This window comes from Tursiops truncatus, chromosome 2 (assembly GCF_011762595.2).
Source record: "Tursiops truncatus isolate mTurTru1 chromosome 2, mTurTru1.mat.Y, whole genome shotgun sequence".
Classification (NCBI taxonomy): Eukaryota; Metazoa; Chordata; class Mammalia; order Artiodactyla; family Delphinidae; genus Tursiops; species Tursiops truncatus.
In genome coordinates, this window is record NC_047035.1 from 107,128,959 (window position 1) to 107,143,578 (window position 14,620).

The 14,620-nt window shown below is 35.8% G+C and overlaps 2 protein-coding genes across 4 annotated transcripts in view; one reads left to right on the forward strand and one right to left on the reverse strand.

Moving 5' to 3' along the window:
• Positions 1-14,620, forward strand: part of SLC51B (SLC51 subunit beta) — a 206,801-nt gene that overhangs the window by 157,155 nt on the left and 35,026 nt on the right. The gene's annotated exons all lie outside the window — the stretch shown is intronic.
• Positions 1,533-14,620, reverse strand: part of MTFMT (mitochondrial methionyl-tRNA formyltransferase) — a 43,864-nt gene continuing 30,776 nt past the window's right edge. For both annotated transcript variants that reach the window (XM_073799756.1, XM_004329593.4), the window contains exons 5-9: positions 13,703-13,778; positions 10,456-10,547; positions 4,173-4,251; positions 3,233-3,315; positions 1,533-2,071 (exon numbers count right to left, since the gene is read on the reverse strand). In XM_073799756.1, the coding sequence (XP_073655857.1) occupies positions 1,886-2,071; positions 3,233-3,315; positions 4,173-4,251; positions 10,456-10,547; positions 13,703-13,778 (516 nt within the window). In that variant the 3' untranslated portion in view covers positions 1,533-1,885. The remainder of the gene's footprint in view (positions 2,072-3,232; positions 3,316-4,172; positions 4,252-10,455; positions 10,548-13,702; positions 13,779-14,620) is intronic.

The window sequence follows — 14,620 nt, forward strand, 5'->3', positions numbered from 1 at the left end:
TGTTCTTTTTTATCTTCAGCCCCATTTCACATATGAGGAAACTAAAGTTCAGTGATGTTTAGTAACTTGTTAGAGATCAAAGAGCTCATCAGTGGTGAAGCCAAAACTCTCCATAAGAATATAATAACCAACTGATAACTCAAGTTCTTACTTCCACAGCAGAATCTTTTAAACCATTTCCCCCACCCCCATTAACTGCTGCCGTAGTTCATATCTTCATGTTTCGAACCTCCCAACAGATCTTCCTGCCCCAGGTTTTACCTCCAGTCTACCTTCCACTCCACCACCAGAGTTAACTTACCAAAATGCAGATCTGTAGTCGCGTCACTTCCTTGATTGTCTATTGCACTGCAAGACAAAGGTCCAAATTCTCCTGGTCTTCAAGCCCTCCATGATCTGGTCTTCCAGACTCATCTCCATCGTCCTACTCCATTTCTATCAATTCTTCCAGTTTCTTTAAAACACAGCTCTTTTTTCCTGTGTTTAACATGCCATTTGTTTCTCTTCCATGATCCACCGTTAGCGTTCTCCAAGCCATCTACCTATACACTTACGTAAGTGTGTAACTAGCTCATACGCGGAGGAGGGCATAGCAGATTTATGGTTTAAAGAATGATAATAAAAGGCAATCATGTTCCCAGTTTAAGAACCACGTTACCAACCCCCTACGGAATAGTGTTCTTGTATGCCTCTGTTCCTCTGCACATGCTAGAATCTTCTTCCAGGCCTTAGTCTGCATAATGAACTCATCATTTGGAACCTCAGATTCAGCTTTGCCTCCTCTGGGAAGCCTCTAATGACTCCCTTGAGGGTGACTTACTGCTTCCACTATACCTTCATTATGGCATTTATAACAGTATTCTATTTGCTTATGCTTGCCTCCCCAGGAGATTGAACACACCAAATATTATTTAATCTCTGAATCTCCAGCAATCAGCATAAAGTCTGGGTACACTGCAAGTGTTCAATAAATAGGATGTTTACACAACCTGGTTCGCCTGGGAGAGTCCTGTTTATGCCTGTTGTCCAGAAATAATTAATATAACCTGCTTCTTTTTACTCATGAACATGTCCTAATTTAGATGACCAATTATCGATCACGCTATCAATAAATGTTGTTGAATGGACGAATTAATGATTGCAGAAAGATTTTAACTGATAGAATCTAGGCAGGAAGAGCTGATTATGTAAAGATATTAAAAAATTCAACAGCTGGCCACTGCACCTCCTTCCTCCTCCAGAAGTGCCTGACTCTCCTGGAGACGGAGATGAGTTTGCACAGACCAGATGCTCAATAACCTTTACTGCACAAATACGTTGAAGAATGTTACTGTATTCCTACTTTAAGAAAATCTAGATGTAAAATCTGAATTTATTGGACAGATCAATGTGACACAGATTATTACACATTATGAATGTTTATGACTTGGTGAGAACTAGATGGTAGCTAAATTTAAAGAGCTGACTTTACTCCTTGTTGAAAATCCAAAATGCAGATTAAATACTACTGAAATGGTAACATAGTCGATGGGGACACATGATTTTTAAAATTTAATAGATGCACTTTTTAAAAGAACCTCTCTTCAGTATATACACATAACAGTTAGTTGTACTTGCTCTTAGGGAAAGATACAATCTCCATGAATCTGATATTATAAATAAAAATTTAATTTAAAGTTTCTTTTGTTATTGAAATAGAAAAAAGCTGTTTTTAACTACTGTTAAATGAAAAGTGGAAAGTGAGGTAATTTATCTTTTTGACAATAATCTTTCCTTCCAACAGTGTCATCTTCTCTGAAAGTCAAGGTAATTCCTTGTAAATAAGGCTTTTAACAAATTACAAGTATGTAGTAGGTATTTGTCCATCTTCTTCCTACTTGGTGCACTATTGCATAGCAACAATTTTTTTTTCCTGCTTCTTCTTCAGTGGAAGTCTGAGAGTCTGAAATCTGCACTGGCTTGGTTGAGCCAGGGAATTTTTTTGGTACCAGGGATGTAAATATCCATTGTAGAAATCAGTAGCTGTTAGTGTTTTCTTGAGCATCACTGATCGAACACCAATCCAGCCATCCTAAAGGGCAAAAGACAAATAGTGAATACGCGGTGCTGGCAAAACTGGTGGTAAATTTTAGTTTATAAAATTTTTATCATGAAAAAAATAAACCAACAAATCTTTACTAAATGCCAGGCTACAAACAGCACTAAGTAACATATATGATTCTTTGACTCTAAAAGTTTGTTACCGAGGAGTGATAACAAATGTATAGACCTACTTAAATCTATTTAAACATAGACAGGGAAGAATAAAAAGGTACGTTGTATTTGTGTGGTGCCTGACAGTTTTCAGAGTATGTCCATGTATCTTATTGTTACTGGTTGTCAAAATACAAGCACTCTAAAAAGTAGGCAGATCCAATATTATCCCCAGAGAAAACTGATTTTACAAGAGAAAACTGATGCCCAGAGAGTGTGAGTGATTTGTCCAAGGAGACATAACTGGTGGGACTCAAACTCACATGTTGAGACAACCCACTTCTTCTATGAGAGCAAACTATGGATTTGCAGTATAGATGTATACAGACCCAGACGTATGCACCCAGTGCTATTCCAGAATAAGTTGAAGAGAGGTTGCTGTAGGCATTCTGTATCTACAGTCTTGTGTAGGTCAGATCAATCTATCACACATTTTAAATACTCTTTCTTGAGCATGGAACATTGCACATAAATACCACATGAAGGAAAATAGGAAGGAACATGGAACACTTCTCAGGATAATGTCATTGTCTTAAAAATGATAATGGTTTCAAAGTCATTTTAAATAGTTAAGAAATCTCCCCTCTAGCCACATTAAACAGTAGAAGCAAGTAGGATACAGGCACTGTTGTAGTTCAGTGAGATACTTTGACATTACTATTTTTTTGTGATAGTCCTATTAACAAGATGATTTGTTAATTAAATTGGATTACTGAGAATATACAAGTTTCTTTTGAGAAAGAACTAAAGTTACTGAATCTTCTTTCATGGTCTGAGTAATAATAACACCTTGATAAAACTTCATCTCTTGAAAAAAATTATACTAGACATTCTACTATTTCTTAAGAAAATTAAACTGTCCATTGGCTCAATCTGACGGGCAGGCAGTTGAGTGAAGTCTCAGCTCAAAATGACAAATGATACCAACTATAAACTCAGTAAAACAAGTGTGATAACGTGAAACTAAAGGAAAACGTACCTTGCAACAAACCAGCAGTATTTGTGACTGTCTGTGGTATATTACTGATCCTGGAATAACAGCCTGTCCTGTTAATTTTGGATCTAAAGACAGGGGAGGGGAAAAGAGGGATATGAGAGAGAGAATAAATAATTATGCAACTTCACGATGCTTCTTAAAAATCAAAAAACATTCTGCAAGACAGTACTAATATCGGAGGGTACACATCTGCTGATGCCCTGACTTTGTAATCTAAAACTTACGATAGAGCTGTGGTGCTCTGTGTGTATCTTGAACCCAAAGGGAAGCTTTCCATACACACAAGAAGCTATGAGTCCTTTACCCAGTGTCCCAGAGATCAACCTAAAATGTTGAATCTAGAAGTTTTGACCATTTGGGGGAAATAACTAGCTACCAGTGGAGAGACATACAGGAGACTTAGGATCTAAGCTGGCCCTTCCATCCATGACTAAACAAGTCCCAATTCCCAGATTTCTGGGGAACTCTCTGCCTTTGTGGCTCACATTCCTTCAGTCCACCAGGATGGGAGGGCACTGATGGGCCTCTGAATGGACCAGGGTCATGAAATGCTACACCCTGGCCTAAGATTCTCACTGGGGTGCCCAGAGATTTTCATTATGATATTCACCAGAATGAAATCAACCTAGGAACTCTGCATTCCCTGAAAACCTTAATATAGGGAATCACAGAGCTTAAAATGGGATAGTAACACTGATCTGCCTACTTCTCAGGTTCTTATGATGATCAGAAGAGAAAATACACGTGAATGGACACTGTAAAGAATAAGACTATAAATGAATGTAAAGTATTATCATTATTGAACTGAAACAAGCTAAAAGAATCCTTATTTTTAGTAAATGGGACCTATGGTAAAACAGACACATTTTCAAATAGACTATACTGAAAACATTTTCCATGTCAGCTATTCAAAAATAAGTACCAGTGAGGACTGAACTATTAACTTCTACCACATCCAGGAGTTTAATGGTACTATTCATCCAGAGTGTCTGCAACGGAATCTGCAAACAAAATGAAAGAAGGATGATAAATAAATACACTCAACCCTGAAACCCTTTTCAACTACTATTTTGTGTTAATCCGGTCTGACTTCTCTCCCAATTACAGAGGAATTGGGAACTCAGTCTCTAAACCTTACAGAATAGAACATAACATGACCCTCTACATCAGTCTCCAGGATTCATTAGATCTTAAAATTAAACACTATTTTAAAATCAATGTTTATATCTTCATTAATACTTCTAGTTAAAAATCATGCTCATTTTAAAAAATGCAAGCATTACAACAACTATATTAAAAAAAAATTAGAATGTGAAAGTATTCTGTACTCCCATCCCCAGAGGTAACCACTGCTAATAGTTCAATGTGTATATCCTTGTATTTCTCCTACAAATATAATTATCACAAAAATCTAGAACATACTGTTTGACAAGGAACTTTTTTTACTTAACCATAAACTGTGGACAAATTTTCATCAGTACACACTTATCTATTTCACTCTTCAATCTGCTGCACAGTATTCCATTTTATAAAATGTACCATAATTTATGCAACAAATGCCTTTATGATGGATATTTCATAACACATTACAAAATTATGAAAAATTTTAAATGTGATAACAAATAGCCTGGTAGATATATCTTTGAGGACTTTTATATTTCTGGAGAATAGTTGTTTTTTAAGTGGACCACCAGGGTTAAAGAGTATCAACATTTTATTGTTAAACTGCCTTGATAAGAGAAGAAAAATGACAGTCTATTGCTGTTTATTATTAGTGAGGCTGAGGAGCAGTCCATATCTACCTGCACATTTTATTTATTTCTTAGGCCTATTTATGCCCTTTGCCCATTAAAAAAAAAACAACAACAGCAAAATCTGAGTTATTCATCTCTTTCTTATTAATTTGTGAAAGGCTTTTATATTTTTAGGAAATTAGCCCTTTAGTTCTCAGATGTATTATGAATATTTTTCTAGTTCGTTGACTTTAAATATTGGGTAATTTTTTTCCATGCATAATTTTTTAATTTTTATGGAGTAATATTTATCACTCTTTTCTCTCATGACTTCATTGGTTCGTGTCATGCTTAAAAAGGCCTATCCACATTTATCAAATATTATAAAATTATTCAACTGTTCTTTTTCCCAGTTCTTTGTGGTTTCATTTTTTGAAAACACTTAAATCCTTGATCCATCTAGATTTTATTTTGATTTGAAAAGGTGAGACTTGAGGGTTCCCCCTTTTAAAGGCTGACCAGCTGTCCCAACACTATTTATTGAATAATCCATCTCACCTTTCCCCTCAGTGTGAAATGCTACCTTTATTACATTTGGTTTAAATAGGCTAACAGAAATTAACACACACCAGGAAATAAGTTCTCTCAAATTTCTGAAGTAAAGAAACAGATTTTCAGACTGCAGTTCACTCCTCTATTTCATAGACGAGGATAGTGAGGCCCAGAGAAATGCAGCTGTTTTCCCAAGGTGACACAGCTAGTTAGTGGCAGAGCCAAGGATCAGAAGCTATGCTTTCTCATTCTCAGCTCAGTGCTCTTTTGATGATATTCTCTAAAGAGGACATTTTACTTTCAGAACAGTTAGGTTATTTCAAAGATGTGAACGATTAATCAGAGAATTAAAGAAATCAGAATTAAGTAAATTTGAAGAAAAGTATTCACAACTTATATATCTCATACTTTGGTAAAATACCCTCTTCTATAATTTGCTTGTTTTTCTTTCATCTGCTTCTAATAAAAGTTATGAAATGACTTTCATGTGTGCAACTTTTTTCTTTCAAAGAACTCAAAATACTTCTGAAACATAATTACTGTTTGAAAAATGTTTATATTTACTGAGAACTATAAATATGATAGGTATAGAATCAGAATATCCCCTTCTTGTTCTTGAGGTAAAGCTCATCTTCACCTTATCATCAGAGCACTGAAGAAAGGAAAGTGATGGTAAGGAAACAGTCATTTCTGTGCCCACTGTCATTACTGTCAAAATCATATGTTGGCGTGGATTTAAATTCACAGTTTATCTCCTTTGATCTTGACAGTTGTGGACCAGGTCATTAACCCCATTTTAGAGATAGAAAAGCGGAAGCTCAGAGAAGATAAGGATCTTGCTCTTGGTTAATACATGCCAACTCTAGGAATCAAATTTCACCTTCTGGCTCCAAGATAGGAACTCCTTCTGTTGTAGCACAAGAATTTCTCAGTGGAGAGGAAAGGTGAATTGCAGAAGATAAGAATTATTATGCAGTGTTTAACTTTTTGGGGAACTGTCAAACTGTTTTCTAAAGCAGCTGCCCCATTTTACATTTCTACCAACAATGAATGAGGGTTCCAAATTTCTCCATATCCCTGTCAACACTTGTTATTGTCTGTTTTTTAAAATTACAGTAATCCTAGTGAGTGTGAAGTGGTATCTCAGTATAGTTTTGATTTGCATTTCCCTAATGACTAATGAAATTATCTTACCATATGCGTAGTGGCCATTTATATATTTTCTTAGGATAAATGTCTATGTAGATCCTTTGCTGATTTTCTAATCATGTTATTTATCTTTTTGCTATAAAAGTTCTTTATATACTCTGGATACTAGACCCTCATCAGATATATGATTTGCAAATATCTTCTTTTATTATGTAGGTTGTCTTTTCATTTTCTTGTTAGTGTTCTTTGAAGCCCAACGGCTTTAAATTTTGAAGTCCAATTTCTCTATTTTTAGTTCGTTGCTTATGCTTCAGGCATTATATCTAAGAACCACTGCCTACTTCAAGGTCATGAAGATATGCCCCTATATCTTCTTCCAAGAGTTTTCATAGTTTCAGCTCTTACATTTAGGTTTCTGATCCATTTAGAGTTCATTTTTATATGTGGTATGAGGTAGGGATCCAAATCCATTTCTTCTGATTGTGGATATCCAGGTGTCCAAGCACCATGTGGTAAAAAGATTATTCTTTCCCCATCAAATTGCCTTGGCACCCTTATCAAAAATCAAGTGACCATAAATGTATGGGTTTATTTCTGGACTCTGAATTCTATCCCATTGAGCTTTGTGTCTTTGTCAGTATCACACTGCCTTGATTACAGGAACTATGCGTCCTGATTTCATAGGAACTTTGAAATTGGAACTTTGCTCTTCTTTTTCAAGATTTTCTGTCTATTCTGGGCCTCTTGGGATTCCATATGAATTTTAGGATAAGCCTGTCAATTTCTGCAAAGAAGTCAACTAGGAATTTTATAGGAATGGTGTTCAGTCTGTAGATCAATTTGGGGAATAGTGCCATCTTAACAATATTAAGTCTTCTAATCCATAAACACAGAGGCCCTTCCATTTACTTAGGCCTTCTTTACTGTTTATTAGCCCTATTAGTTTTGGGGGGTGGAATTATTTATAATTTTCTATATATAAGATTACACCATCTGCAAATATAGTTTTACATTGTTCCTTTTTTCTTGCTTAATCACCCCGGCTATAACCTCCAGTACAATGTTGAATAGAAGTGGTGAGAGTGGATATCTTGGTCTTATTCCTGATCTTGGAGGGAACACTTTCAATCTTTCGCCATCAAATATGATGTTAGATTTGGATTTTTTTGTAGATATTCTTCATCAGGTTGAGGAAGTTCCCATCTATTCTTAGTTTGTTGAACATTTTTATCATGAAAAGGTACTGGATTTTTCAAATGCTGTTTCTGCACCTACTGAGATAATTATGTGGCTTTTGTCCTTTATTCTATTAATATGGTATATTATGTGGATTGATTTTTGTATGTTGAACCAGCCTTACATTCCTGGGCTACATCCCACTTGGTCATAGTGTATAATCCTTTTCTACATGTTGTTTGATTCACTTTGCTAATTCTGTTAAGGATTTTTGCCTCTATATTAATAAGGGCTATTGATTTGTAGTTTTCTTTTCTTGTAAAATCTTTATCTGGTTTAGCTTACTTGACTTTTGTACTAGCTGCTCCCTCTGCCTGGAATGGTCTTTTCCTGACCTTGGCATGACTTGCTCCTTATTGTCTTTCATACCTCAGCTTAAATGTCAGTTCAAAGTGGCCGTCCCCATTTAGATATCCAGGCTAAAACAGCCACCAGTTAATCTATCACGTTATTTTAATTTTTATCAAAGAGCTTATCACACCATCTGATATTTTTCTTATTTATTTATTTGTTTCCGTCTTCTCACATCACCTCTAATACTAGAACAATGACTGACATATAATAGGCTTTCAATAAATACTTTGTTTAATTAATGAATAAGAGCAGATATCATTTAATGAGTACCTACTCAGATACTGTACTAGATGCTTTATATACATTATATCATTCTAATTTTCAAATGAACTAACTAAAGCTCAAAGATTAAATAACCTTCTCAAGTCTACAAAGCTAGGAAGTAGCAGAGAGAAGATGGAACCCTGCTCCGTCTGGCTCTAAAGTCAATGTTCCTTGCCCTATGCCGTTCTCTTACAGTGGGGAAAGTACAGGGTTTGACGTCAGGCAGATCTGGTTCAAAACCTGACTCTCACTAACTAGCAATGTGACCTTGAGCAACATTCAACAGCCATTCACTGAGTATCTTCTTTAAGCCTCAATTTCATCAACTTAAAATGGGATAATACCCATAACAGGAGGCTGTAATCCTCACGGAAGAACCTGGTGTGCTACAGATATTCAATGGCAGTTCTCCATTTTAACCTACAGAGGAGGTCCATTAAAAACCCCACACTTGGTAGACTCAGAGTTCCAACAACATAAGATGCTATCAAAATGAAGGGAAAAAAACCCAATAAATTTGTCAAAGAACTGAGAATTTAATTCAGATATTTTAACAAGTTATTACAACTAGATTTTATATGCCATATGTAAAAATCAAGGATTTAAGAATTCAGTTGTAAAAAATGGGCCAAAGGCAGAAAGACATACTAGTAAAAGCATTGGACTAGGAGTTAGAAGATTTAGGTTCATTATTCAGAGACTGGGCACCCGAAGTTAGTCACTTCATTTTCATTCTCCTCATCTATGAAACAGGATAATAAAATTTGGCTGTGGGAGATGGCAAAATATCTATTTTAAAGTGCTTTGTGAATTCTAAGGCCCCTATGAAAACTTGAAGTTTAAAGAATATTTAAAAAATGAATGTCATATATTCAGAAGAATTGAAACAGGGACTCAAACAGATATGTGTACACCCAAGTTCATGAAGCATTATTCACATTAGCTAAAAGGTAGAAACAACCCAAATGTCCATCGATAGACAAATGCATAAACAAAATGTGCTACATACATACAATGGAATATTATTCAGACTAAAAAAGGAATGACATTCTGATACATGGTACAACATGAATGAAACTTGAAAACATTATGCTAGGTGAGATAAGCCAGACACAGAAGGATAAATATTGTATGATTCCACTTATATGAGGTACCTATAAAAGGCAGATTCATAGAGACAGGAAGTAGAATAGTGATTACCAGGGACTGTGGGGCGGGGGGAACGAGGAGTTGTTATTTAATGGGTATAGAGTTTCAGTTTGAGATGATGAAAAAGTTCTGGAAATGGATACGGGTGATGGTTGCATAACAATGTAAATGTACTTAATGCCACTGAAGTATACACTTAAAAATGGTTTAAATGGTAAATTTTATGTTATATATATTTTATCCCAATAAAAAAAGTTTCTTTTTTTTAACATCTTTATTGGAGTATAATTGCTTTACAATGTTGTGTTAGTTTCTGCTGTATAACAAAGTGAATCAGCTATATGCATATGTATATCCCCATATCACCTCCCTCTTGCATCTCCCTCCCACCCTCCTTATCCCACCCCTCCTAGTGGTCGCAAAGCACAAAGCAGATCTCCCTGTGCCATGAAGCTGCTTCCCACTAGCTATCTATTTTACATTTGGTGTTGTATATATGTCAATGCTACTCTCTCACTTCATCCCAGCTTACCCGTCCCCCTTCCCTTGTCCTCAAGTCCATTCTCTACTATGTCTTTATTCCTGTCCTGCCCCTAGGTTCAAAAGAACCAAAAAATAGTTATTTAAAAATAAATGAACTTCAGGATCCTTTGGTTTTGTTTATGAGATTTATTCCTAAATTAAAATATTTCAAAAGTAAATTACACACACACACACACACACTCACACACATAATTAGGTAAAACTGCAATTTGACTTCCAACTTACTATATTTCCAATGGCACGATGAAGTCTGAATATTTGCTCTGAAGTTTGTTCCTCCCATTTTATACAGCTGGTAGCAGCAGAAATCTTAGGGGCTATAAGATAAAGCCAATAGCAAGAATGAATATCAGATCAGTGACCATAAATTGGTAATTACTGATACTGAATGACAGATACAAGAGAATTCATTATATTATTTTCTCAACTTTTGTATGTTTTAAATTTTCCATAATATAAGATATACACATACATACATAGTAAATAAAAGTACTAGAAGAAAACATGGGTAAATTTCTTTATAACCTAGGAATAGAAAAAGTTCTTCTATGACTCAAAATCCAGAAGCAATTAAAGAATGATAAATGTGACTACAAAAAATTAAACTTTTGTAAGACAAAAAGAAATGTCATAAATCAAGCCAAAAAACAAATGACAAACAAGTTATTTGCAACTTATATCACAGTACTTTATATCTGTTTATATATATTCCATGAGAGATGTATCTATAATAAATATAAATATTTATATGTAATTACTATATATATCTGTGTTATATATATTTATATTATATTTAGGAGTACTTTGTATCTATTATATAGGTTTATTTATATCTATTACACAAAGTACTCCTAAAAACTGAGACAAAAAAGACCAAAAACCAGATAGAAAAATGGGCAAAAGATATAACAGACCCTTCTCAGAAAAAAAAGAAATGCAAATAGTCCTTAAACATATGAAAAGCTCTTCAGGGCTTTCCTGGTGGCGCAGTGGTTGAGAGTCCGCCTGCTGATGCAGGGGACACGGGTTCGAGCCCCGGTCCGGGAAGATCCCACATGCCGCGGAGTGGCTGGGCCCGTGAGCCATGGCTGCTGAGCCTGTGCGTCCGGAGCCTGTGCTCCTCAACGGGAGAGGCCACAACAGTGAGAGGCGCGCGTGCCGCAAAAAAAAAAAAAAAAAAAGTAATAATTAGTTGTAAAGAGGAAAATGCAACCCTGAAAATTAAAAACAAACTGAAACAAAGGAACTTAACTATATATCAAACTAGATAACAAAACCACATGGAAAAAATAATTATCTCCAGTAAGTTTTGAACACAGTACTCTGACTATATACCCTTCATAGAATATATTTTAAAAAACTGCAGGAAAAAAAAAACTGCAGAAAAATCTTAACTCTCACTTAGTAGTTACACTTTCTGTAGTGATATTCGTGTTGTAATCTTGAAATTATTTTATGCACAGCAAATAAAAAACAGGTCAGCATTGATTTAAAAAAGATTTTCTGTGTAAGAGAAAATACCAGAAAAACCCTGTACTTTAAAATTTGAATCAGAAACAATATGAGCTCAAATATATTTTTTTAAAGGCTTTACTGAATTTGTTACAATACTGCTTCTGTTTTATGTTTTTTTTTTTGGCCCTGAGGCATGTGGGATCCCCCAACCAGGGATTGAACCTGCACCCCCTGCATTGGAACGTGAAGTCTTAACCACTGGACAGCCAGGGAAGTCCCTGAACTCAAACATTTTTAAAAAATATAATGCCTACCCTTCACCACTAACACTTCATTTTGGAACACATCATTGTATTAGACGGTTTCTAAATACTATCCCCCAACTAAAATAAACAAGGGAGAGGTGGCTGATTCCAACATGGGAAAGAGAATTTACAAGGTGAGCCTGGGACATTTTGCGATAGAAACAAGGAAGCGCTCAAAAACTAGCTGGGGGTGGAGGGATATCAAAAGGATTCAGGAGCCAACTTTAAGAGGCTACCTCTAGCTAAATTTGGGACAACTTGAGCAGCACAAAGCATTATGAATGTAATTAACTATAAAACACAGTAAATAAAAATCCACAAGTCAAATGATTAAAAAAACTCACTCGCCACCATAATTGAAGGTGACTATGGCACCAACTCCCTATTTTAAAAATTGATAATTAGAGAAAGAATTAAGCATTTATCCTGCCATTTTAGGATGAATTAAAATTCATCCGCAATTAATAAGGAAAAGCTCTTCTTTACAGAACAATGCCAACTATTAAATATAAAAGGAATTGGAAAATCACCATTTTGATTTTCATTGAAATAATTCATTCAGGGAAGGAGCATCAATCCATGCTAAAATTGTTACGTGAAAGGCTAGCGGGGAACCGGATATTTGCATGGTGCCAAAGTATTACCGCAGGGATTACCTGCCATTTGCAAAGGGAGAAACACATCTTTACACTGGAAAGATCTGGTGGTCACCACCTCCACCAAGTGATCAAATTTAGCTTCACTAGCCTTGATGCAACCTGGTATTATGGCTTACTGATATGACTCCCTAAGACTGTAGGGGACGGAGGCGGGGGCTTCTCCGAGTAGATCCTTTAAACAGTTTTAACTTTTGAGTCATGTAAATGTCTTACATAGTCAAGAAAAAAAATTACATCATAAATAAAAAGCAACCCTTAAGGTTAAAAAACAAACTGAAGCAAATATCACTGGAACGCAATATCATCTATGAAATACTCTTTCCACAAACTTTAAGCCTGAATCTCATCAAGCCTTTAGAACTTCCGATTTACAGGAATTTTAAGGGCTAGAAAAACACATTAAACAACACTGGAAGGAAAGAGACAATTGGCCTGGTCTCTTCAAAAAGTTAATGACATGGAGGGAAAAAAATAGTGGAGGAATTACTCTAATGAGACTAAAGAGACATATGACTAATTATAATTGGATCCTAGTTTGAAAAAATATACAGCTATAAAATATGTTTTTAGAGTGTCAGGAAAATTTAAATATGGACTGGCTATTCGATGCTATTAGGGAACTGTTCATTTTTCCTAGGAGATGCATGTTGAAATATTTAGGGATGAAAGGTCATGATGCATACTTCCAAATGGTATAGCAAAAATTAAAATATATATGCTACATAAACACATATATAAAGAAAATATGGCCAAACATTAATAATTGCTGACTCTGGGTTAAACAGGTATTCACTCTCTTTCAACTTACCTCTGTGTTTGGTACTTTTCAATGTAAAGGATAGAGAAAATGGTTCTAATCTTTCATAAAGCTAAATGTGAAGAGGGAGAGAGACCCCTTACCAATCATTCTCTGGAAAAGGACATGCAAGTGGACATTCAATCTTTAGTCAAAATTAAGGGAAACTTGCAAGTGAGGAAGCCACAGTGTTCAGATGCCATCACAACAAACAAAACCTTAGGAAACATGTAAGAGTCTCTGCCGTCTGCACTTACCATGTGTCACCCCCTCGGCTGGCTGCTGCCTTCCATTGTTCAAACTTTCAGGCAAAGTTTTCAAAACTGTAATAAGCTTTAAAAAAAGAGAGTAATATATTCAGGATGAAAAGAACAAAAGGAGAAATACGTTACAATTCAGTACCATGAAATTACAGCTTTAAGAGCTGTGTGGCAGGGTAAAGCAGTAAATTGGCTTAAGCTGTGAGGATCCATCTACTTGGTGGAGTTTCAGTGGAGATGTTGCTCTCTGTAGAGTACAGGTCATTGATTTCCTTCCAGAGAATGCTGAGCCTCGACTGGCTATCAGAACAGCAGGTGCTCGGCCATCCACACTCTCACTCTCACTCTGAAGGAAGGCAGTGGGGACTTCGTACTCTGGAGTCACATAGTTCTGGGTTCAAATCCCAGTTCTACCACCTGCTAGCTGTGTCACTGTGGAAAAGTTATTTTACTTGTCTGTGGCCTTCAATGTCATTATCTATAAAACAGGTGAAAGCAATAGCTACCTCAAAGGTTTCTTGAGAAGGTTAAAAAAAAAAATAAGTCTATGAAAGTATCTAAAACAGTCTTGGCACACAAGCCAGTGCTCAATAAACGACAGACACTATAATAACAGCATTTCCGAGGTGAGTGCCTAGAATGGGAAGCATCATCTATACAGCGGGGGGTGGGGTGGAGGGGGGTTCCTCTACAGAAAATTTAGTTCAGATGAAAATCATTAATTGGGTCATTAAGCCTTTATTCACACCCTATTGTATGCAGACTCAAAAAAAAGTCTCAGAGTTCATTCACAGCTAGGGGGTCAGCAGAATTCCAATGGTACAGATGCAAATGACTGGAACACAGGCACAGAAGTGGGAGGAAAACAGAGACTTACTTAGGAAATGATGTTAGTTCAGTTCGACAGGGGTGAAT